This window comes from Molothrus aeneus, chromosome 6 (genome assembly GCF_037042795.1).
Source record: "Molothrus aeneus isolate 106 chromosome 6, BPBGC_Maene_1.0, whole genome shotgun sequence".
NCBI classification, from domain to species: domain Eukaryota; kingdom Metazoa; phylum Chordata; class Aves; order Passeriformes; family Icteridae; genus Molothrus; species Molothrus aeneus.
Window position 1 is genome coordinate 26,418,504 of NC_089651.1, and position 24,070 is coordinate 26,442,573.

Below are 24,070 nucleotides of genomic sequence, written 5' to 3' on the forward strand. Positions count from 1 at the left end.
AACTCTTAGTAAGATAGCAAAAAACCACAGTTCTTGACCTTGAAAACTTAGTCACTTTCAATTTCTCAGTTGAAACAGGTTTTCCACATTTTTAAGATTCTTTAGGAAGTAACTGGTATTATCTTGCTCATCCTCCCCTTGATTAGGTTGTCTGTAGTAAACAGCAAATACAAAGATTTCTTTCTTGGCTCAGCCCCCGATTTTCATCCACAAGCTATCAACGTAGTTGTCTGACAAGTGTACTTAAGAAAAACTGTGAAGAGCATGTGAGAAAACTAATATTTATTAAAAGAGAAACATATGAAAAAATGTATTAAGAACCATACTCATCTAAAAGGCCTTAGATAATTTCATAAGACAAACCTCCTGTCCTCAGTTTTAAATCCAGAATCCATACATTCAGCTCAATGTAAAAGCTATAAAACTAACAGTGCTCATTTGCCACTGTTCTGCATTACATCTTTTCCAACTGCATAATTCAGTGCTTTTCTCTGGGCTTTATGCAAAGTGAGGTGAATCCCATGCCATAGCACAGCAGCATTTTACATTATTTTATTAATTCACATTCATAAGGTGTGCCTACCTTGACTACTGACATTTCTAAAATATGTAGACACAAAAATTCCTTCAACAAAGGCCTGGGTGAATTACAAGCTGAAGAGTAGGGAAAAAATATCTATTTCAAACCCTTCAAAGGAGCCTTCCTTCCTCTTACACAGAAAGAGAAAGCTGAGGCTTATGGCATTTTCATCATGGTTTCATCATCTCATAATGATCAAACTATAGGAAGCAGTAACAAAATCCCACAATGTGTTTTTATTGTTACATATAAAAAACATTTATTTCCTTGTTTACCAAACAATTTTTTTACCAAAATAAGATACTCTGCACAGAATTTCTAGGAGACTAAAAGCCATTGAAATCCTTGAGAAGGATAGGAAGGAAATTGAAACCATGAATGGCAAAATGGGAAGCAGGTAATGACTGTTCAGTCTTGAAAGCACATGGGCATCAGCCGTAGCAAGGTGAAAGCAAAAGGAGGCATTTCCTCTCTCAGTGTGTCATTTCATCTGTGGAGCTCTTCTTCAGATGATGTAACTTGTAAAAGTTCATTAAGGGAGGTTCATAAGCAAGAGATAAAAGTACAGAAGGAAACTGTTTCCTCAAACACCAACACACCTTTGACAAAAAAGAGGTGCATCACTCAGTAGAGGCTGGAAGATTATTCTCCAGAAGCTCAAATGGTTTGTGTAGACCTCTCAAATCATCTGGAATCAGCCACTGTGATTGGAGTTACTGAGCTGAGTAATTCCTCACTCTTCCCCACACAAGGAAGCAACATCCATGTTGTACTGTACATTCCTTGAGTTTTCATCAGAGCACATAACCTGGAATGAGTTTTCAGTGTCAGGTGTACTATTCCCTCGCCAGGAAGAGAGTTTCCAGCCATTCACTATCACTATTCTGTCTTGAACCTCACGGCTTTTGTACGCTGCAGCCTCTCTGTATCCTCAGCCTTGGAAACTGCTCATCTATTTGACTTATTGGTGACTTTCTTCAACTTCCTCCTTTGCAGAGCCAAGTTTAGGGTTTTGAGGAGAGTGTCCTTGTTATTCAGAACATTGTAGCGATTCACTTCCACTAACCTGCTGAAATCATATGGCTCAAAGGTGAAGTTTAGTGTACGGTAAGGGGAATCATTTGACTCAATGATAAAGTCACCAAAGGATTTCTCTTCTTCTGACTCACGTTCAACTCCTGCAGCAAGAAAGAAAGAAAAAAAATCATGAAAAACCCTCTGCTGTGGTAGAATCATTTTGGTTGAATTCAGCTAGGAGGAGATCAGAGATAATTCTGTTGAAATTTAACTTTTTCCCCAAAGCTCCTCCTCAGAGATATCAGCTCCTTCCAAAATATTTGAAAGCTAAAGGGACAAAGTATTCTCTTTCTATTTCCACTTGGCTCCAAAATACTAAAATACATTTTCATTGTGATAAATTTTAAGGTCATCTTTTATTATTATGCTCAAAATAAGGAATATAAAGCTCAATTTTCCCCAGAAGTGCTGCTCTACACTAAAATGAAAGACAAACCTCAAGTTCAACTGGCCCTAGGCGTACCATGCCCCTTAAATTTAAATACCAGTCTTAAAAGATGAACAGCAAAGTAGTTTACTGCAAACAGTAACTACTGTGGGGGAAGGGGTGTTGTGAGCCTCTTCTCTCATCCTGCCTTTCAAAAAACTAGTGGAAACTGATTCTACCTTAAAGGTAAATAACAATTTAACAATTACAGAGTAATATTAAGAAGAATCAAAAGAGGAACATTGACCTCACTGAATTTTCCCCATCAGCACACACAAAGAATTGTTAGAAGAGTGCTTTAAGAGGCAGCTAGTTTACCTGGAGCTTTGTATTTCTGGAAGGTGTCATTCACGAGTGGGAAATGGAGTACAATTGGAGCCTCTGGATTATCATCATCCACAAACATGTAACACTCTTTTGGCTTCTTTTCATCTTCCTCTGTAAATTTGATTTTTGGAAAAGGAATTTCCTGCTCCTCACAATATTTCTGCGTCAGCTCTAGAACCTGTTATCAGAGGAAAAAGATAATTGCAACACAACACCAGCAACACTTCTAAAATCATCTAACTGCAATCCTCAAAGGGAAAGAGATTTTCTTTAAAAAAAAAAGAAGTAACAGGAACTCAGTTTCAAATCAGCAGAAACAACTTCTAAAGCTGGTAATATAGAAGAATGAAGAGCAGAACTGCAACAAATATCAACAGATTGCAGCAGAAACTTTTTATGCTTTCCTACTTCTAAATCTATTCACCTTGACTTTTCTGCAGTTAATAATAAACACTTGTATGTATAGAAAATAACTTGTTTGTATGAAGAAAATCACTAATAGCCACTCTTTCTTTAGAAGGACATATCTAAGTGACAATAATCTTATGGGCCAAACAAATAGTCTTTTTTTACTTAATCTGTTTAGGCTTCTGAAAATTTTTGAATCTTCTTACAGTTGTCAACTTTCTATTTTCTCATGACCTTCACAGGAAAAAGCATAGCAAAATAACCTTTGAAATATCTTTCCATAGGAAGACAGGCCAAGAGAGGTGGGCCTGTTCAGCCTGGAGAAGAGAAGGCACCAGGGAGACCTTGCAACACCTTCCAGTACTACAGGAGGCTTACAGGAAGGAACTGGAGAGTGACTTTTCACAAGGACATGTAGTGATAGGACAAGGGGGAAACAGCCCTAATCTGAAGGAGGGTAAGTTTAGATTAGATATTTGGAAGATCTCACCACTGTGAAGGTGGTGAGACACTGGCACAGGTTGCCCAGAGAAGCTGTGGACACCCCACCCCTGGAAGCGTTCAAGGCCAGGATGGATAGGAGTTTAAGCAAACTTGTCTAGTGAAAGGTGTCCCTCCCCATGATAGCAGGGTTGAAATGAGATGATCCTTAATGTCCCTTCCAACCCAAACCATTCTGTGATTCCATGAAAGATATATGGATTTGTTTTCATTTGTTGATTAGTATTTGTATTCAGCTTCAAGTGATCTGCTGCCACTGAGTATGATTCTGTGCTTTTATGTTCATGTAATAATGCTCAGCTACATCTCTCACCTCAAATGGAGCTTCCCAGGAAAAATTGAATGACAGGATAACATCCACATCCCTCTCTGGCTGAAGTACCAAAGGAAAAGGAGAGTTGATGGAAAAGCCACCATCCACTAAATACAAGTTCTCTTCCATGGGAGTCAGCTGGTTGGGAAACACATCCAGGTGACTATCTGTAAGACACTCCAAGTAACTATATCGCTTCATTACACATGTATTGGCAGAAGAAATAGACAAAGCTCATATTAGTGTTATAAGAAGAAAAAAGACATTCAAACATGCACTTTCATCTGAGACAGACTTATAAATTCTGATGATCAGCTTGCCTTATATGACAGAACAAATACAGTGGATCAAAATTTTTGCTAAGGTGTAAGAAGGGACATATGCCCTGGCTTCAGCAGAACAAAGTCAAGCTCACTAACATTCTGTGACATTGGGATATTATATAGTGTGTTAATATTTTTTGATAGTCAGAAACACATAAACTCCTTTACCTCTCCAAGTCACAAATTTCTTGATGTTAACATAATCTTTATGAAGGTACAATCCCTTCATGAAGTTGAAGGTTTCTCCACATGTGACCCTGGACATGAAGAAATCCTGAAATATTTGTAACAAGGGGCCCCCAGGAATAACCAAGCGAGTCTTCAGCCGTGCTGGGTCTTGGAAATGGAATCTTTGGCAGTCATCTGCAGAAGTCACAGAAGGAGGCAGAACATGCACAAAATGCCAGCTCCAACATTTCAATTAGGCCTTTTTGTACAATTTTTAACCAGCTGTCCTAAGGCTGAATTTGTCCCCTAATAAGGGTATTGTAATGAAATTTAAATGAGATGCATATTCCATAGGTGGGTGATTTACTAGCCCTGTTTAATGGGAAAAGCATTACTCATAAAACATTGCCCATATTAATTTCAAACCTACACAAAGAAACCTTTGTTACCAAGTGACAACCACTTCTTAACCACTTGTTACATAAGACAAGAGTCAACCACACACAGTAGCATTTATAACTACACAAAACAAAAAGGGTTGGGGTGTTCTGGGGGAACCAGGGCTGGAAAGGCAGAGGAAAAAAAAAAAATCTCTTCATCCGCTAGTTACTATATACTAACTATGCACATGAACAAGTCCCAGCCTCTAAAACACTTTTCACTGTAATGGACAAATGGAGATCAATGAATAAGCATACAACCAGCTTATCCAATACTACAAAAAGCAGACTATGGGGGGAACCAAAAGCCTCTTTTTTTCCATTTCCTGCTTAGCAAACCAGCTTCTATTCTTCCTCTTCTCAGGATTATGATGCCTGCACTTTAATATATGTTTAAGACAGCTCCCAGAACTAGCCCAAATTTTAGTCAAAGTCAGATACCAATTCTTTTTAAAAGAAGAGGAAGTATACTAAAGAAACAATTTCTCTTCACTATAAGATTGATCAAAGGGAATAACACACAATAAAAGAGATCTCTCCCAATCCACTCTTTGTGCTAATCTTGAAAACTACAAACAGCACATTTTTGCATCATATTATTTGTGATCACTACAAAAATCAGCCATCTTTTGAAAAGCCCAACTATTTTTATGTATGTTCTTACCTACAACTTTGATAACATCTTTGAAAGAATCTAGAAAGCTCAGTCCTATACCAACCACCTTCAGGCAGATATCATCCAAGCTTGCAGCAAAGGCACTGCCCCACATTCCTGCAGGAGAAATGCAGAAGAATTTAACACTCAAAAGGTTTCTCACAGAACCAAAAGGCCTATAATTCGCCTGACATTTTTCATGAGAGAGGGCTGTCACTTGATTCTCTACTATTCTAACAGCTCTAATTAAAACCTTGGTGTTAATCATGTGACAAATCACGATGTTACGATATAATGCAGAAAATTTTCCCAGAGAAAAGCATGGAAAAGACATTAAGAGAACAGGAAGATCAACAGTAGACAGGTAATTTTTGACAGGCAGCTATAATAGAGTCATCTTGCAGACTCAGGACATCAGAATGCAACACTGTGAACCAATTATGAACCTAAAGCTCTGGAGAAAGACTGACATGTTTCACTTCTTCAAGTTCTTTTGGAAGGGAAAAAAGGCATGGACTTCAGTTCATAAGTCCCCAAAGCAGCAAAGTTCCTTTCCATCTCCTTATATGATAATTTAATCATTATCATAAGATCGCACCTTGTAGAAAACAAATCCTGGGCTCTGGATGTTTCTGGACAAGCCGTCCCATGAAGAACTCGCTGTCAAAATCCTCTGTTCGAACAAAAGCTCCATATTTGCGAAATCCAACTTCATGGGGAGTGAACTCACACCATTCTAAGAACAAGCCAACAGGATATTTACTCATCTCAGAAGAAACATGAGTGAAAATATTTATCTGATATCTGTTCACACAGGGGAGACAGACGGGACACTCCCCCCACTTTTCACAATCACTATGGATTTCTCTGCCCCTCTACTCTAGTTTCTATGTACATATTATTAACAAAAATTCTTGTGAAGGCTTTCATTCCATCTTGACTTTATTACTATGGAAACAACCTGCATATTTTACTTTTTATTTAAACCATTTTGATGGCTCCCTTTTCCACCCAAATTGAAGCCACATTATTTTTTTCAGCTTTTCCCTGCACTACAAACCATCTCTCAGGGCCTACTACAGTGCTGGCTTGAAAACCCAATTGACCCACTGCATCATACTTCACTGTTTGCTTAGCCAAGTGCCTCCTCATGCTTGAAAGATTCCCACAAAGAGCTGAAAAATAAGGGTCATCCAGTCCAACTCCTGGGCCTGCATAGATCAACCTGACAAAACACGGCATGCATCTGGAAGCATTATCCAAGTCCTTCTTGAGCTCTGGCAGGTTGGATCAAATTGAATTCACTGCCATACACACAACTCCTCAGAACAAAACAAACAAGTTCCCTAGTGGTACACAGGTGGACACAAACATTTGTGTTCCTGTCTCACTCATCTATCCCCACTTGTTGCATCATATTTAAGGTTTCACTGAAAGACTACTTTTCATATTTTTACTGTAAGAACTCAGACCACTAAAACATGAAATTTTGATGATGCATATTACAAGGTGGCCAATCCATCATTTTAGATTAATCCTACAGATTTTTTTTATCTAAGACTCTAAAAGAAAGTGGTTTCCTTATCACCAAGGCCTCTAATTCTTTGATTCAGACAGAGACACATATATTACAGGAACATTCTCAGCTCCTGAAAATTTCAGGCAGTTTCTAGCAAAACCTGTGGAGTGACCAACAGTTCCCAATCTCATTTCTCCATTTTAGCCATGAAGAAGACATTAGCTATGAGGATGATAATACTTTTCCAATCGGTTTCCTACTGCCTCTTGCACTACCACCTGCTGCTTCAGCTGTATTTCCTGTTATCAGCTGCTCACTACCCAAGCAACTGGATAGATGAAATAAAGTTATGGGCTTCAGCAAACAAAAATAAATGTCCATGTTCATACCTGCAAAGTCACCACTGCTCATATTGGGTCTCACATTGACAGCTGCATAGATAGGATAAGGGTTTTGGGCCCATTTCACTGCTTCTTGCTGGTCAGATAGCTTTGATGGATCTTCCTGGTCACAAGCAAGGAAGGAGGAGCCCACTTAAGTCAGGTAAATTCTGTACCCATAGTTTGATAATTGGTAGCTGTTGCTTAGCATTTCTGATTAACAACACTACTAATTCAAAGTCCTTTTTCTTCTCCACTGTCCAGGTATATGGTTAGATTTGTCCAAAATATTTCTGCAGCTGTGTATTTAGAATATTTAATGTTAATAATAAACTAGCTATCCCTCTGATTTACAATCTCAATTACACAGAAAATACTGCACAATAACTCCATTCTGCAAAACGAACGTCATTCTGCCAGGCTTAATGTGCCCAGTACAATAGCTGGTATTTTAATAACAGTCATTCAGAATAAAAACTGCATTTTTCTGTAACATTGATCCATATGAATTAGAAATTCTTTACTAAAGAAGATACTATGTTTATTCCACAGCACTGCCTATACAAAGATGGAGAGTAATTGGTTTCTAGACTCTAAACACATGGGTAGGCAGAGTTCCCACTTGAAAGACAAACAGCAGTACACATCCAAACATGAATTTTTTTACCTCTTGTTGTAGGAAATATTCCACAATAAGGCCCCACAAATCTGTAAAGGAAACCTTCCGTCCCATGATCTCCATTGCATTCAGCTCCTGGAAATAGTATTTGAGTCGTTCTGGGGAAAATGCCCCTGCTTTGCTGCTGGACACAGCATCCTGAGCTCTTCTGATTGCATCTTGAAGGTCTTTCTGTGACCAGTCAGGGTCTCGATACAGTGTTGATAAACACCTGAAAATGCTTTTATTAATGTCATCAGTAATAAAGGCCTTCCTGTAAACAATAATTTTAGCTAGTTATAATTGGTGCTGCAGCACTTGAGAAGTCTAGCTAAAAGAGTGAAGAATACATAAATAAAAGATCTCTGAACTCTAAATTGTGCTGAAAACCCTGACACCTATAGGACATCTTTGTTCTGATTGCTAACCTGCCTTCCAAAGACGTTCCAAGCATCCTATGCTAGCACCCATGAACAAGCCCATAAACATATGTTAACTCCAGAACAAAACAACCATGATGTGCTGGCTGATGGCAAGGGTGCAGTGTGCAGCAATAAAGGCCGTGGCCTTTACCAGAAGACAGGTCTGATTGAAAGAGAAGCTAGTTTGGACCATGGACTATCTGTGCAAACAAGATGCCCACATTTGTTTGGAAGTGTCTCTGAATCACAAGGGGCAGGAGAACTAGGTACAGAGGAGTTAAATTAACACAAAAAGCTTGGAAGGAAGGATTACACTGTCAGGTTGCACAACTCATCTATGAAATAATTTCACAAAAACAAGGGATGACTTCACCACAAACTCCAAGAACTGAGCAACTGAAACATTTTAGCCACATCTAATATTTCAGCACATTGCTCCAGTCCACCAAAGGGCAAGACAGTGCTATGCCTCTCTTCAGCCTCTATGCCATTTTGGAAGGTGATGACATGGTGGCCTGCATGGACATGTTTCCAGTGACTTGCACCACCTCAGTTATCTTCTCGGCAAGAGTAGGGAAATGAGGAAGGTTTTTAAGTCAGTGCTCTGAGTTACTACACAGCAGTCTTATTCATATAAAACATTCTAATATTTAACTGTCACACCTGCACAAGCAGCAGATTCATAATTTTAGCCAGTAGCTGGATGCGTTGGACATGATACTGGATGTCTTAGACTGTTCAGGATCACCAGCAGAACTCACAGGTGAAAACTGGTAAAATCCTTGATTTGCTGTCTGCCAACAAATGTAATTTTGGCCTTATTTTGCATCAACACTACCATTTCACCTCTAAGTTTCTGAATGAAAACTGCATGTAGCTTACCAGGTGGAGCCAGAAATCCCACAGAGGTACGTTGCAGCATCCAGAAGGCCCAGCTGCTGCAGCCCAGCAAGGCTGCCATAGAAGGACGTCATTGCTCTCATCCCACCTCCAGAGCCCAGCACGGCCACAACTGGAACCTACAGACAGCACACTCAGGAGTCACAACCACAGGCTCTTGATGGCCAATAAATTACAGAACTAACCCCATTTAAGTCTCATTTGAACAAAAAATAGAACATAAAAAATAGAGATAAAAATTCTAATAGAGATACAAAATAGAGGTATAAACTCTAACAAAAAATAGATATAAACCTTCATTTCTATCCACATTACAAGTAATTTTGGGTTTGATTTCAAGCTGAACTTCTTTCTCTATTTTGTAATTGAAATATATTGCTTACTATAAAGCATAGCACAGTCATCTTAGGAACAGTCACTTACCAAAATTGTTATGGATATTATCACACACTTACTTTCTTACAATACACATGTAAGAGGCAATTAGTCTTGTAACAGAAGCCAAATACCACTAAGCAAGGCATGAGGATATGTAGATGTAAGTTTCCTCAAATAAACAATTAAAAATCTATTCCTGTAGTGTCAGTTTCATTTTAAACATCCTGAAACAAAATTTCTCATCACAATTCCAAGCCCAAAGCAAAGTACATACATGCTGAAACTTCAACCTTTGTGCTCCAAAATACACATACCCCCTCAAAATTTAAGAAATATAAAAACATTTAGACTTCAGAACTGAAATGTACCAGAGATCTGTCTCACACCATAGTGAATGCAAACCATATTTCTTGTTGGTTACAAACAAGGATTCCTACATTGCCTAATTATCAACCAAGCCTAAAGAATTTCACCAATCTTACTACAGGACTGTAGTTTGATTGCTCAATACCTCATCTTTTGGAGGGGATTCTTTTGAACAAAGAGTCTTCCTCAATGCCTCAGAAACTACTTTCTTCCTTTTGTCCAAATATTCTCTCTCCTCTTTACAGAGATCAAAACCCAGACGTATATCGAGATCCCAAGTGCTGAAACAGAAGTTAAGAAAAAAAACCTTGTAATTTTGGAGGATTTGTAAACAGTATGGAAACGCAATTTTTGTGAACACAGAATCTAGGTGCAGGTCTGAACTGGATCAGATGAAATTTTAGTGTATACATCAGCTATTCTGTACAACACCTTTTGGAATTAAAAATTAAGTTCTCCATATTGTATTTCGCATTTAATGTTTAAATTCAAAGCTTCTGTCAAACAGTACCTCAGATTAAGCTTCAGGAATTTCACAAAGGAAGAAAAGATTCTTTGTAAGTGAAGAAGATTGCAAGAGGAGCAACTGACATCACTGTATCAATGTGAACATGAAATGAGGGGAAGAGGGATTTTAAAACAGAAGATTCTGAACTTAAGAGGCAGAAGGAGGCAGCTAAATACCAATGAACTTGTTATGAGGCTGTAAAACAGGAGCAGGATCTTCAGCAGATGACTGAATACCAAATGACCCTATCAACCTACAAGCCAACTTCTTGGTTTTCTGGGTTTTTTTTTCCCCTTTTTAGTCCTTTCTTGCAGCCTTCATCTATTTTATAGTTCAAGCTCTTCACACACAAATGTCCTTTCCTATCTCTCATTACATCACTTCAGATATTCTGGTATACCTGTGCATGACAAAACTACTTAATATTTACATCAACAGCTATTTTACATTTAAGTATTAGGAACACAAAATTTGTACATGTGTCAGCAGGATTGACACCTGTCCAATATATAATACTGCAAAGTAAAGAGTCACAGCCTTCCAAAAATTATCAAAAAAACCTATCAAATATATTTTTCTTTAATCTATCCCAAGAGATCAGTGGAGTGAACAGAGCTCCCCAGAACAGCAAGGAGAGTCACTCAGTTCCTTTATATGACAATAAAGGCCTTTCCTGATTTTCAAGTGGGGTTCCCACTCACCTCTCTTCAGTTTTCAAACTCATATCCAAACTTTTTCCCTGTGAAAAGAGAGAACACATCTTGAAGTTGACAGCAATTATACAGATGGAACTACAAAACAGAAGTTATTAATTATTTCTTCTACAAGTGTCTTGTCTTTTTTCTCCCCCGATACTTTTCTTCCACACCCTGAAAAGACTTTTTTCGTCAGAAAGTAATGAACTTTATACTTCATGTTGCAAGACCCAACCATGAAAACACATTAGGAAGAATTGCACTGAGTAATCTCATTACTTCATTCTAAGACATCCAAGAAAACAGCACTCCTGAGAATCAATCACATGTTGCCTAACTTTCCAAACACCTGGAGGCAATAAAGGAAAAGGTTATCTCATGCATGTTAAAGCAAGAGCAAAATATTGACATTACCTCTCCCAAAGAAATGATTCTATCAACTTTTTCTCCAATAGGAAGGGAATTAACTGGTATAGACCCCAGTCCCAGAACGGTAGTGTGGTTTTCAATATCAGGGTTAACACCATCCTAATAAAAACAAAATCTTATATGAGATTCACAGAAAAAAGTTTAATAAAATATGATTTTCCTACATCGAAACAGCAAACAATTCTTAATATCAGTATAGCTAAATATTTACCAAATGTCCAAGGCTTTTTGAGGCCATTCTGTTTTCTGCCTTTTTTTTTTTCTCTCACTCAAATAGTTTGTTGTTGTTGTTGTTGTTGTTGTTGTTTGGTTTAGTTTTAGGGGTGTTTTGTTTATTGTTATTGGGGTTTTTTTTAATATACCTGTCTCTGCCATAATTAAAAAAATTTCAAGTACAAAATTTCCCCCACAAATAGTTTTGCGCTGGCATGTGTCACAAAACCGACAAACAAACTTGCATTTCCATCTTCCAAGCAAGATTTGGAAAAGATACCAAAAAAGGCAGCAGCATTACACATACATCAAAAACACCACAAAATAAGAAATAAGAAATAAGGCAGTTTGTAATTTTAAAAGCAGAGCAAATTAAAGCTTGCCAGGAAATATTTGGTTTTCTGTCATGTAGCAAGGGGCAAGATCTCATAATGCAGAGCTGTGTGCAGATTCCTAAATGTAAGGAGGTATATAAAAAACCCCTCATATCAGAGGGTCCCAAAAGCCTACAGAGCCTCCAGGTGGGCTGGAGCCCACACACCAACCACAGGGTTCAGTACCCAGGAGGAGACCACACCTTAGAGAAAAACTAGGCTGTCACCCTTCTGACACCAAGAGCTGAAGTCAGGCCAGGAACCACCCACAGACTTCACAGGTGTCTTCTGACCAATAACTACTGTCCCGAGACCAATGTCCCTCTAAATTCACTGTCCTCTTCCTAACAGGGGCAAATAACATGCATTTAGGTACAGGGCAAGCAACACTACAATGTTCCCGTCAGTCTCCCACATCTGATGAGAGAGAAAAGGGCAGACTAAAGACTTTTGTGGTCCATGCCACTTGTTGAAGGAGTATGTTCTCCTAGCTACCAGAACTGGTTGGCAGAGGTTTACCACCTGGGGCAATCTCCATAGTTGACCTCTACAGTGTTTTTTGCTTGCCTGGCTCTGAGTTTTTGACTACTCAAGCCCAGGTGTCTCTGTTCAGCTCAGGTTTGCTACCTAACAAACCCCAGGCAAAGCTGTTCTTCCATATCCTTGTGTCCTCTTCTCCACAGCTGCCTCTACAGTAGTCAAGATCATCATTTGCAATCACGCTACCCAATTGCTTGTTGGGATAAAAAGCATCATAGAATAAAGAGTTTCTTTGCTCTTATTTTTGGAGAATGCACTTTCTCTAGGTAGTGACTGAATATTCAAAGTAAAAGACAAAGCTAAATAAACCTCTGCATGTGGCAACTGATCTACAAATTTCTAATAGAAAAGAGTTCCTGTAGAATATCTCAACAGGTGAAAGTAAAGATGTCTGCATGTAGCAAGCATGTGCAGAGTAACATTTTCCTAATCCTTGAGTTTGAACAGATGTTAAATCTTTGGAGAGCACAGACTCTTAAGGTAATTTCAGCTTCTTACACAACGTCAAAGATCCAATGCACAGTCTGACATTTTTAAAACAAGAAAAAAAAAAAGCCAGTGTGTAAAAAACAACAATCGAGAAAAACTTCTCTCTCTGTAAGCCTTATGGAATCAGCATGGATCCTTACCTGTAGGACAGATATGGTTTGCTGCAGCTCCACTTGCAATTCTGAACACATTTCTTTATCCACATGAAAGACAAATGAGGTTCCACAATCCTTCTCATTGTCTGGTGTCCAAGGAATAGACAACTGCTTTTGATATGCCCCTGGGACAGACACCTTGACCTCACAGCCTCCTGTGCATTAGAAAAAGAAGTTTTGACCACAGGGGCCATTTGTTGAAAATCAAGCACTTACTAAGTGCAGTTGAGACCATAAGTACACAAGCAAAGACTCTATTGTGGTACCCAGTAGAAAATACCCAATCTTACTAATCATTGAAAATAAAGGCAAAATTTACTTTAAAAGCCAATTTTGTATTCAGTAAACTAAAATGCACTGTATAGACAGAGAATCAAGTCTCCCCTCTCTCTCAAGGAACAAACATGTTGAAGAGTAGTCCTGACTTAAACCCTCCAGACAGCCCTACCTTGCTGTTTTTCTTTTGCATTTTCCTCTTTGTTGACAGTGCCTTGAAGACACAAGCAAGGATGAACCTGTGAAAAAAAGAAACCAGCTCTGGTCACACAATTTTTAGCTCACTTCTTTGTTTGAATTTTAAATCACCTACTATATTAGTTGTAGGTTTACAGCTGCAAACTGCCAAAAAAAACCATCAGGCATTGTTTTGTTATTTCAAATAAAGCAGCTTTCTGTAAGTTGGCATCAAGTTTAAAAATTGAGGAAGATTTTTAAATCAACAAATGAAAAAGAGAGAGGCAGATCTTGGAGAGAATGGGAGCTATTTGGAAGTAGGGCTGTAATACTCAAAAATCCTTCTCCTCTTTCTACTAAAAACTTATCTTCAGGAGTAAATCACAACATGGTTGATTCTGGCTTCACACTCACCACAAGGACTCACCACAAGGACTCCGTTGGTCAATACTTCTGTAGGGGCATCTGAGCTGTGAAAGCAAGAGGTTTATTGCAAATAACAACTGGTTTTAATTTTGCCTCATACTACTTTACAAACTAATTGGCTGAATAAGCAGTGGGATGAAAGGTCCTCAGTGTGGGAGATCCAGGGAAACAGCAAGTATATTTCCCTTCACAAAATAATGGGGGCTTGGAAAAATTGAAAAAAAATTGTCTGCAAATATAAGCATGTGCTACAGGATCTCCACATCCCAGTTATTCTGATAACTTAGAGAAAAGCTGAACTTAGATAGACTACCAGATAGATAAAGTATATATTTGTGTATTTTGCAAGGTTAACTGAAAACTTTCCGATCCCAAATAACTAATCCAGAAAGTGTTCACTTACATTCCATGAAGTCCAGCAAATTTATTTTTTTTTTACCCCAAAAATGTTGGTGACTGGAGTAATTAAGGATAATTTTGGTCAGCCATTCGTGAATCCACTCAATCCCCATAGAGAACTATAAAGTATTATCCTTTTTATGAGCAAGACTATCCCCACACAGAAAAAAAACCTGACAACATATCTGCAGAGCACAAGTGCAATCAGCTCTTCAAGTAAGACTCACCATTTCTCCAAGAAAAACTCTACATCCAGTTCTTCCTTAGCCTTTGAAAATAAAAGTCGGATATTGGTGACCCTTGATCCTGAATATATAATTAAGGATATTTTTCCAGGAGATTAAGCTTTTCTCATAATTCAGTAACCACTGAATTATGGCCTATACCAGCCTTGAAATCAACACACTCACCATCCTCCCATTAATCTCAAAATCTCACCATCCACGAGCCATTGAAGCCACCACTAAATACTTCCTGACCCAAGCAGCTGCTTCTGCCCTTGTTCTCTAGCATAGTAACATATTTTAACTTCCTGTTAAAATAAATGGGTTTGTTCCTTTTATAAAAGCTCTAGCTAGATTTTGAAATGACTAAATGTAGCCTTTAAATTCTCCTCTTCTGCTGGACATGCCCTATATGACCAGATATATCTACATTTGAAGACACAAGTGCACAGAAGTGAGAGGTGTCTCTCAGATCCATTTACTCTGCTAATGGGAGAAAAAAGCCTCCTCTGGCTCAAGAACCACTGCAACATCATCTCTGCAAACAGCTTCTACATGGGGCTTTGGGCTTCTTCCCATCTCTTATTTCAGCAGCTTGCACTCTTAGCTCCTTGCTGTCTTTGTCCTTTACAGACTTTGTTCTAGCCAAAGTCTTTTCTCCTCCCATGGCATACAGAAAATACATGATACCAGACCTAACACAGTTTTTCAAGTAACAAACTAGAAGCTGTTTTGGGTAATTTTCTTTGCTGAAGTTGAAATTTCCAGTCTCTTAATTATAGACCAAGATGACTTAAGCATTCAGGAAATGGATAGAGCTACTGGGAGCAATGGAATTACTAAGCTTCTTTCCATGATCATAAATGATTTGGAGCGCCTGTGGCACCTAACACCTCCCTGTGAACTGCACACCAGTTAGTCTGCTTCTGACCACACCAGCAGCACTAAAGCCCAATTTCTCAAGAAAACACATCATTAGCTCACCTTTAATCCAGACCTATTGTAGCAATGTGTTTGTGGCATTACAAAATAGATCAGTCTGTTGATGGGGTTTTTACCCATGTAAAACAGGCTGTCTTGTGAGTCCACGAACAGGTGAACAGGGCTTGAGAGCAGCTGATCACCAATACCATCTACATGAAGCAGAGGTTAAATGTACTGAACATAATCCAGGGAAAATAAGCATCTCTTAGGCTTTTGACTTATCGGATATAGAGGTAAACTTTGCAGCAATAAACTTGTTTTTTTCAAACAGATGACGACAAACTAAATAAGACAGTCCCTACAATGATTACTGACTGCAAATGCCTTTCATTTTAAAATCAGTTTTTCTTCCTCTAAGTCTCATGAAAAACTGTTAAAACAATCTGGCTTCTCCCACCCAGATGAATCAGGGACAGGCACTGCCAGGACTGTGCAGGATGAGCTGAGCCAGGGCCTCACCTCAGAGTCCAGGCTGAAGGTGTGCAGCAGGGACTCCCCCGGCCTCATGCCCCCCACGTCAAAGACAACAGAGGTGAGCTCATCACTGACAAGGACATCCTTGTCAAAGAGGGTCAGCTCCAGAATGTTCTAAAAGCAGAAAGAAACAAACAGCCTACGATGAAGAGGCAGAAACACTGACAGACCTGGGTAGCTGTATACAATGGACGCTTTGTGCATTAATCAATACCCTTTCCCAATCCTAAGGAAAATTCAGTATTTTCAGCAGGGCTTACAGCGTAAAAAATTAAGCAAAAAGTTAAGCAGAAAACTCTCCTAGTTGACACCATTTAGCTAAAGCATTTTCTCAGCTTCCCACCCAGAGGGAGGCCCCAGGTGAACTCATGTGGCAGTACTGTCCACCAGCTCCAGGCACAGATTTGCCCAAGGAAGCAACAGCAATTTCCACTCTTTTGTGATGATTTAGTCCAGGTTATAGGGACCAACCACTTCCTGCTCAGCACTGTCTCAGAGATGGTAAATTCAAGAGAAACTGAAATAGATACAGTGAGGACATATGGCACCAAATAATAGTCTTGCAGCAACTAGTTCTCAAGGAGACAAGACTAAACTTGGAATGTTGCTGGCAGTCTCCAGGAGTAACCAGGCTGAGGTCTCATGAGCCTGAAGGGAAAGAAAAAGATCCCACACCCTAAAGTTTAGCTTTCAATTTTCTTACCAGTCAAGTCAATTACAATTCCACATTGGTCACCAACCATTGTGGAAAAGTGAGGGGGATAGTTTCTTGCAATAGACACCTTATTCCAAAGCCAGGGATGTTACTCAAAGCTATAGTGACTCACTAAAACTGATCTTTTAAAGTACAGTTTCCTTCCCTCTGCCATTAGTGTCTGCTTTGAGAATGAATGCTGACAATCTGAAGACTTTGTTAAATACTGTATTAGGTCCCACACAGTTATTAGATGCACAGTCTCTACCCAAGAATTTGAATTTAGTTTTCTCAATCATCAGAACTGATGGCAAAATTCGACTGAATGAACTACATTGCAGTGAGTAGAAATTTAGTTCCTGTGAAAGAAGAAGCAAACATCAAATAGAAACTTGCTTAATCAAGGAATTTCCTTGAATTCCACGAGGTAGTGCCATAACTTCCCTTTCCTGAGATGCATCACAAGGATGTTTATGGAAAATTCTAGCTGCAATTTACTTGATAGAGCAGTTAACCACAGTAGTTTGTATCACTGGACATGCATGGCACAGCTTTTTGTACCACTGAAGACAACTGTCACCTTACAAGCAACACTAGTTTTGAGGGTAATAAAGAACCCTTGATTTTGAATGAAGTATCAAAAGCAAGTCAGTACAAAAATACAAGCAGTCCAACCAGCTCCACACAGTGTCCTTACCTTGACAGCACTGTGGATCCGATACTGGAAAGTCTCATTCCATTCCGGGTTCTCAGAGTTGTCAACAACCTGAGTTCGGGAGACACTGGGAGATGCAGTGGGCAGCTTTAGTTCCACATAGCAGTCTGCCTTGGACACTGCAGCAGAGAGTGAGAGACAGGCACCAGAAAAGGTTTATTCAAACATACTCTTTCCCATGGGCTCCTCATTTTCTAGATCTCATTCCATCATAGAAAAGTGCAAATTTAAGGCTAGACTTCTAAAGCAAAAGCCTTTAATGAAGTAAATGTCTTTAAAGAGGAGCAAATTTAATATTAGGTGCCTATATTTCTTTTTTCTGGTTCATCAAAATTATAAAGACCTTAATAAAAAAGGCTAGTATTTAAAATGAGGAAGATCAACTTTAAAAAAAAGATTACTGCTGATACCAGGGCTATTGCCTCCTCTCCTATCCCTGGGCATTACTGAAAGAGCTTAAGCCTACTAAAGTCCAGGGAGACAACATCCACTACTGCTGTACCGTTGTTTAGTCAGGCCAGGAGCTGGACTGTTTCCATTCCCTGAAAACAAATTATTGTCTCAGAGCCCTTCTTTCTTCCATTTAGGACCCCTTCAACAATGCAAGTATGGGGACCATTCTTCACTCCAGCTGAATAGACAGGCCATAGAAAAGAACTCTTCACAACATTATTCTAGCTCTCAGCCTCTCAGGAGGCTTTTCTGTTCCCTGAACAGCTATTTTGCATTCCAGGTAGTTCAATGCTGGATGTCAGACATAAACTTAAGGTGGACTATCTTACTTGATTTAATCTGAAGTAATTTAATATAAATGAGTTTTAAAGATCCAAAGGTCCCAAATGGCCCTGAGATCTTTACACTGGTGTGTAAATAGGAGGGAAAATATACAATGCTATCAAAACCAGGAACAGATAAAAAGCAGTTTATCTTGGAATCAGTTAACCATCTGCTTCCTTTAAAGTCTGCAATGACAAACAAATAGCAGGTACATGAAATAAAGCACTACTACAACTGAGAAAATAATCATTTGAATGCTAGAATTATAGATTTCTGCTTCCAGTTTCAGGAAGACTGCTCAGCAAGGGTGAAACTTGCCATACCCAGAAGGCTGAATCCAGAGAAAGGAATATAGAATGGGCCACAGTAGAACAGGAAAAGGAGCAGGGAAGCAAAACCTTACCAGGATTTACGTGATCTTGTTCTGCAAAGTAAGAACAGCTGCAGCTGCTTAATCTGCAGATTGGCCTCACAAAAAGTTTTTGAAACTCAGATAATATACTTAATACTATATATATAATGCTTTACATGAGAAGCTTTTTTTGAGACATAAAGTCAATGAAGTGTGTGTAGATAAGAGGCTCCCTTAACAATGCTCTCTGTGCTAGAGGTATGCACCAAGGAACCAACATGTTTTCATAATGCCTTGAGTAAATACTTACACACATCTGTACCCTTGATGTTTCTGGCTCGGAGGACTTTTACTGTCAGGTTGTAGTAGGGATGCTTTTCCCACTGAAAAGAGAGAAACAAGCTCAACATTCAGCTCAATTGCAATGCCTGCTCTGTAACCACACTAGTATTAGACCAGAGAAATGGATCAGAAGTAGCCAGCCCAAAATGAGCTAATGATGAATCAGTTTGGGAACACACAGCACTTGCAGTGTCCTGGAGGACAACTAAAGGTGCCCAGAAGGAAACAAATTCCCTTTTGGCAATGCAAGAGCTATGTCATAGGGTAACTTCTCATAGACTTCAGAAAGTAAGTCCCTTATTTAGGGATTCCTCCAATTATAGATCAGTTTTTAATTGCTTTGTTAGTACATTCTTGCTGTGTGAGAAACAGGTGCTAAAGCTGCTCAAACACATCTATGACAGCTCGTTCAAGAGAACTGGCCAAGGGCATATGAATGCTTGAGAAAAAGCAGACATGGCAAGAATCTTAAGAGCAGGGTCATAAAGTCATAAAGTCATAAAAGGCACATGCTGTTTACAATGAGAAAAAAACCCAAAATGCTTGCCAAACACTTCATGGCAGTTTGAGTTAGAAAAGACAAAACTTAAATTCATTTTCATTCTGGACTGTTGACTGGCATCGCCATTCTAAACATGCACATCACCTTACCAGCACAGATAAAAATGTAATCCTCACTCTTGAAAACTTCTGGGAGACTATTTTTGGAAAGTAATATTAGTATCTAAATGCCAGGGTGTGAAGTGGGGAAAAAAAAGTCTGACTGGATCCTAAAATATCATGAAGGAGAAGTGGGGGGAGGGCAGGGGACAAGAGAAAACAGCTTGAGGTGATTTAGTACAGAGACTACTTGCACAGAAGTAATTGTGTAAGGCTCAGGATCAGAATGGGATATTGCCTCATTTTCATCAGTTATGACACAATCCTGGCCAGCTAAGAACTTTTCCTATTCTTAAATCACATTTTCAAAATGCTTTTCACAAATGGTCATTACTTCACATTCACAATTTTCAACACGGTTGGCTTGAGACCAGAGTTTAATTTTGAGACCAGACTCAGACCAGAGTTTAACTCTTGAGACCAGAGTTTGTAAGTATTCACTTACAAATAAATTCAACAAAATCTTTACTTACAACAAAATACTGCAGACTGACAAATGAGGCACTGGAAGAAGTTGCCCAGAGAACCTGTGACTGGCCATTCCTGTCCTGGAAGTGTTCAAGGCCAGGCAGGAGCTTTGAGAAACCTGGTCTAGTGGAAGGTGTCTCTGCCCATCACAGGGGGGTAGGAACAAGACTTTAAGGTCCCTTCCAACCCAAACCATTCTTTAGTTCTATGATTCTTGAAATATTATATAAAAATGTAGGGCCTACATATCACTGAGTGGGATCTCATAGAAACCAGTGAATCCTGAACTGTTAAACTCTTCTTGAATGTTCCTTACCTGATAAATTGTACTATGTTTGTTAAGCAGTCACATTCTTGGTGAGTCTTCCTTATTTTTCATCTTATGGAGATACTTGCCAGCTTTTGCAAAACAGGGTTTGAACACAATAGAACCAAAGCATACAGAGTATACTGAACATTTTTGTGTTAAGCAAGCACCATCCATCCTGACTAAAAAGCAAAGAGCAAAAACTACAAGTCACCTAAGATTTCTCACATGCACGTGCTAAATTAAATTTGTGCAAATAAACTTCAGTTATACTGTTACTAATCTTAAAGAGACTTATTTGCAGAAATGACTTGTTGAAGATATTCATTCCTTTATTTGTTTCTGTGAACAAGACACGCCTTCACAGTGAATTTCACCATGACTTCCACACTTCAGATGCTAGTTTCTTTCATCTTTAAACCTTTCCTAATCACCTTTCTTTTATTCAATTTCTGAGACTAGTTTCTCAGGCAAAGGCTGACCACTTTTCTACTTCATGAAGTTGGGGAATAGATTACAGATAGAAGTTCAAGATTGTGTATTGTTATTCTCACCAACTTCCTGAAGTTCCTGCAACTCTTCTGTTTGTTGAGACACAAAGCTACATAATCATACCCCCATGGCTGTGAAAGCAATCTTCATTCACATAGCATGGCTGTTGCCTGGAAATCAGACACTATCAGAGCAAGTGCAGAGTACCATGAAGATAGCCTAGCCTTCTTTTATTCAACACCATCTGTCAAAAATGTACTTACATGCTCAAAAGAATGTCCTTTCCAAAAGTCTCTAACACTTTCGATTTGCAGCCAGTCATTACACAGCTAAGGATACGTTTTCCACATTCAGTTTATAATTTAAGGGTAATTTAAGGGCATACAACTCAACAGAAATGTCACTGTGCTCCTAAGCCTGTGTGATCATGTATGCCAGAACCTCCTCATATGGCTTTTTTACTTATCTTTTAGCAAAGGCACAGCAAGGTCATAGCATGCTGCCAGGTGAGTTTACAGAGTAATGGAGCATGGGAGTATCAGATATGCCTTATCTGAATGATCAGGGAAAAGGCTGACAAGAAATCCATGTGGGAAATGGACAACAAATACTGATTACAGCTCTGCCTGTAGCACTCTGCATGGCAGCATACCAATGTATGTGACTGACAGAAGCAGCTAACTTCTGCTTTGCATAATGATTTTTCACAATCACTGCTTTTCCAGAGCTCAGGAGTACACCTGAAGAGAAAAAAAAAAAAAAGCCCCCTTTAAATCCTAAATGCTAAAATGAGGGTATGAGGGTATAAGGCTGAATTTTCATATACTTGACTTTGCAAACTGTCTGTACCTTTCATCTAAACTGAAGATGCTGATGCAGCTGGAAGTGACTGTAGAACAAGTCATCCCAGCTATAGGCCCCAGTAATCTTTTCCTTCATGTAGTCCAGGATACCTGCCTTTAAACTCTGGGCAGTAAGTGCTGGGATCCACCTCCACAGGTCTCAGTGAAGGCAGAGGACTCTTAACCATAAGCCTGCCAGAATCGTTACAAAATCATTGCTGTCATAGCAAATTGAAACACAATTTCTAAGACATATTTTCTGTTCTAAGACTTATTTTGTGTTCATTGGGAAAATTAGGCAGCTCAAAGAAATGTCCAGTTTCCCAGTGGAGCAGTTCCTCCCCATCTTGTTCCTCCTCCCAAAGAAACACTGCTGCACATCATTCCCTTCCTTGTGGCCAAAGTGTCACAAGTCTGCTTTTAAACCCCAAGGCAAATCCCTTTCTGTCCTGGGCACCCCTTGCACTGTCCCTCCTCCCTCAGGAGACTCACAGAGCCAGCCCTAAGAGCCATGGTCTTCTGGCAGGCAGGATTTACAGTCAGCCAGGACATGAGCAGTGCCAGCAGCTCAGTAACACAACAGCAGTGACAAACACCAGGTTCACTGTCAGTTTACTGTTGTTTTTAGAAATGAATCTAAGGCTAAATTCTGGAAAATTAAAGCAGTCTGATCACGTTAAATTTACCTACAAAGCCAAAAGGGTGATCTGCTGCCCCACCCCTTGCTCAATTGCTATCAATTAGTCAATACAAAAATCTCTTCCTACAGCCAGCAAAATTTTGTTAAGTAATGTTTATCTTTTTTTTAAATTTAAATAGCAAGTGCCTGAGGGAAAAGATATTCAGTGGTTTACAGGTTAATGGAGGTTTACATGAGCCTCTTCTAACCTGATCTCCCAAGTACTAAACAATAATATTAAAAAGTCAACAAGTTTATTTCTTTCACACAGCAAGCAGAAGTGCAGAAAGCTATACAAGCAGCAAGTTGTCTTGTGACAATTAATGGTCACCTTAATTTTAATTGTATATTGAGGGGCTGGTGTGATAGGATACAAGGGTGATCAGCTTATAGATCAAACCTCCAGTCAAAAGCTCCTTCATAAACATTTAGCTTAATTCAAAATTGAAGTTATTAGCCTGACCATTCTTATACAATGAAATTATTTCACTCGAGTTAAAGGACAAACACCTCAAAACCACTTTATCTGTTGTGGTTGCACTGCATTATGAACAGGAGCTGAAGCCATCATTAGTCTTTGTCTACCTGAGACTATTAATCCCTGTAAGGTAAGATAGAAAGCAGAACAGAAGGCAACTGTAGTCAAGGTTATTTTGCAAGAAAACACATAAGCATGATTTTGTCTCCACTGATGAAAAGTGCAGTATTCTGGACTCCTCCCTCCTCCCTACTTGGAATCAGCTCAATTCTGCTCCCCAAAACCTAAGGAAATACAGATCTGCTCTGGATTTCCTCAGGCAGAATTTAATAAAAGCCTGAAATCTCCATTAACATGATCATGAAGAGAAAAGTGTGGGTAACAATAAATTTTTCATTCCTGCAGAAGTGCAGGACAGGTTTTCCATACATGCAGCAACAGAGTCCCTCCTGAGCACATCAGCCATGGAATGCCATCTCAGAGCCAGCACCACGCTTTCTCTTACCCGCCAGTGATAGAAGCCAGTGTCCCTCCTCTCCTTCCTTTGGAAAAGCACTGCTGCCAGAAAAGGCAGCACTCTGGGTGGAAATGGGCCCCGAAGCACCTCATGGAACATGGGGAAAATGTCCTGCTGTCTCTGCAGAAAATCTGACAGGGAAACCCAGAGCAAGGCGAGTCCCAGACGCCCGGCTGCAAAGCACTGTTTGCCATAGGCTCATCTGAAGTTTTGCGCAGGACTGGGCTGTGCTCCAGCTGTGAGAAGTGGAGGTGTGGCCCACACTTGCCAAACAAGCCAGCTCAAAACCTTGCTGGCAGGTTTTTCCAATGTTGCTACAAGATAAGGGCACAAAGCAGCACCAAACAGGGAAGCCCTGGGCAGCAGGAAGCACCACTTGGTGATCTAGCCGCGACACCTAAACCCCAATCCAGATTTTCTCTGAGAGTTCCAGCAACCTGATGTGCAACTATGGCCATTTCAAATCCTTTTCAGAGCTTCAGCACAACCTACCAGTATTTTTAAATAGAAAAAAATTCCCATCTTACAAGCCTGAAGTAAAG

The 24,070-nt window shown here is 39.4% G+C and overlaps 1 protein-coding gene across 1 annotated transcript; it reads right to left on the bottom strand.

The window, feature by feature from the left end:
• Positions 1-1,528: 1,528 nt before the first annotated feature.
• PLA2G4F (phospholipase A2 group IVF) lies at positions 1,529-23,627 on the bottom strand. Its single transcript, XM_066552535.1, has 20 exons — positions 23,517-23,627; positions 19,054-19,126; positions 17,597-17,733; positions 16,191-16,319; positions 14,751-14,791; positions 14,126-14,168; positions 13,694-13,760; positions 13,231-13,400; positions 11,460-11,573; positions 11,052-11,089; positions 9,988-10,123; positions 9,081-9,217; positions 7,786-8,008; positions 7,128-7,242; positions 5,818-5,955; positions 5,229-5,336; positions 4,125-4,319; positions 3,634-3,800; positions 2,403-2,589; positions 1,529-1,758 (listed from the first exon to the last, which is right to left on the bottom strand). The coding sequence occupies exons 1-20, from the start codon at positions 23,625-23,627 to the stop codon at positions 1,529-1,531; spliced, it is 2,559 nt and encodes an 852-aa protein (XP_066408632.1).
• Positions 23,628-24,070: the final 443 nt, after the last annotated feature.

Excerpts from the sequence above, each read along its gene's own strand:
- PLA2G4F (XM_066552535.1), bottom strand. The coding sequence starts at position 23,627 with ATGTTCCATGAGGTGCTTCGGGGCCCATTTCCACCCAGAGTGCTGCCT. Across the intron at positions 11,574-13,230 it reads AAACCATATCTGTCCTACAG|GATGGTGTTAACCCTGATAT; the intron begins GTAAGGATCCAT and ends TGTTTTTATTAG. Across the intron at positions 10,124-11,051 it reads AGTTTGAAAACTGAAGAGAG|CACTTGGGATCTCGATATAC; the intron begins GTGAGTGGGAAC and ends CTTCTGTTTCAG.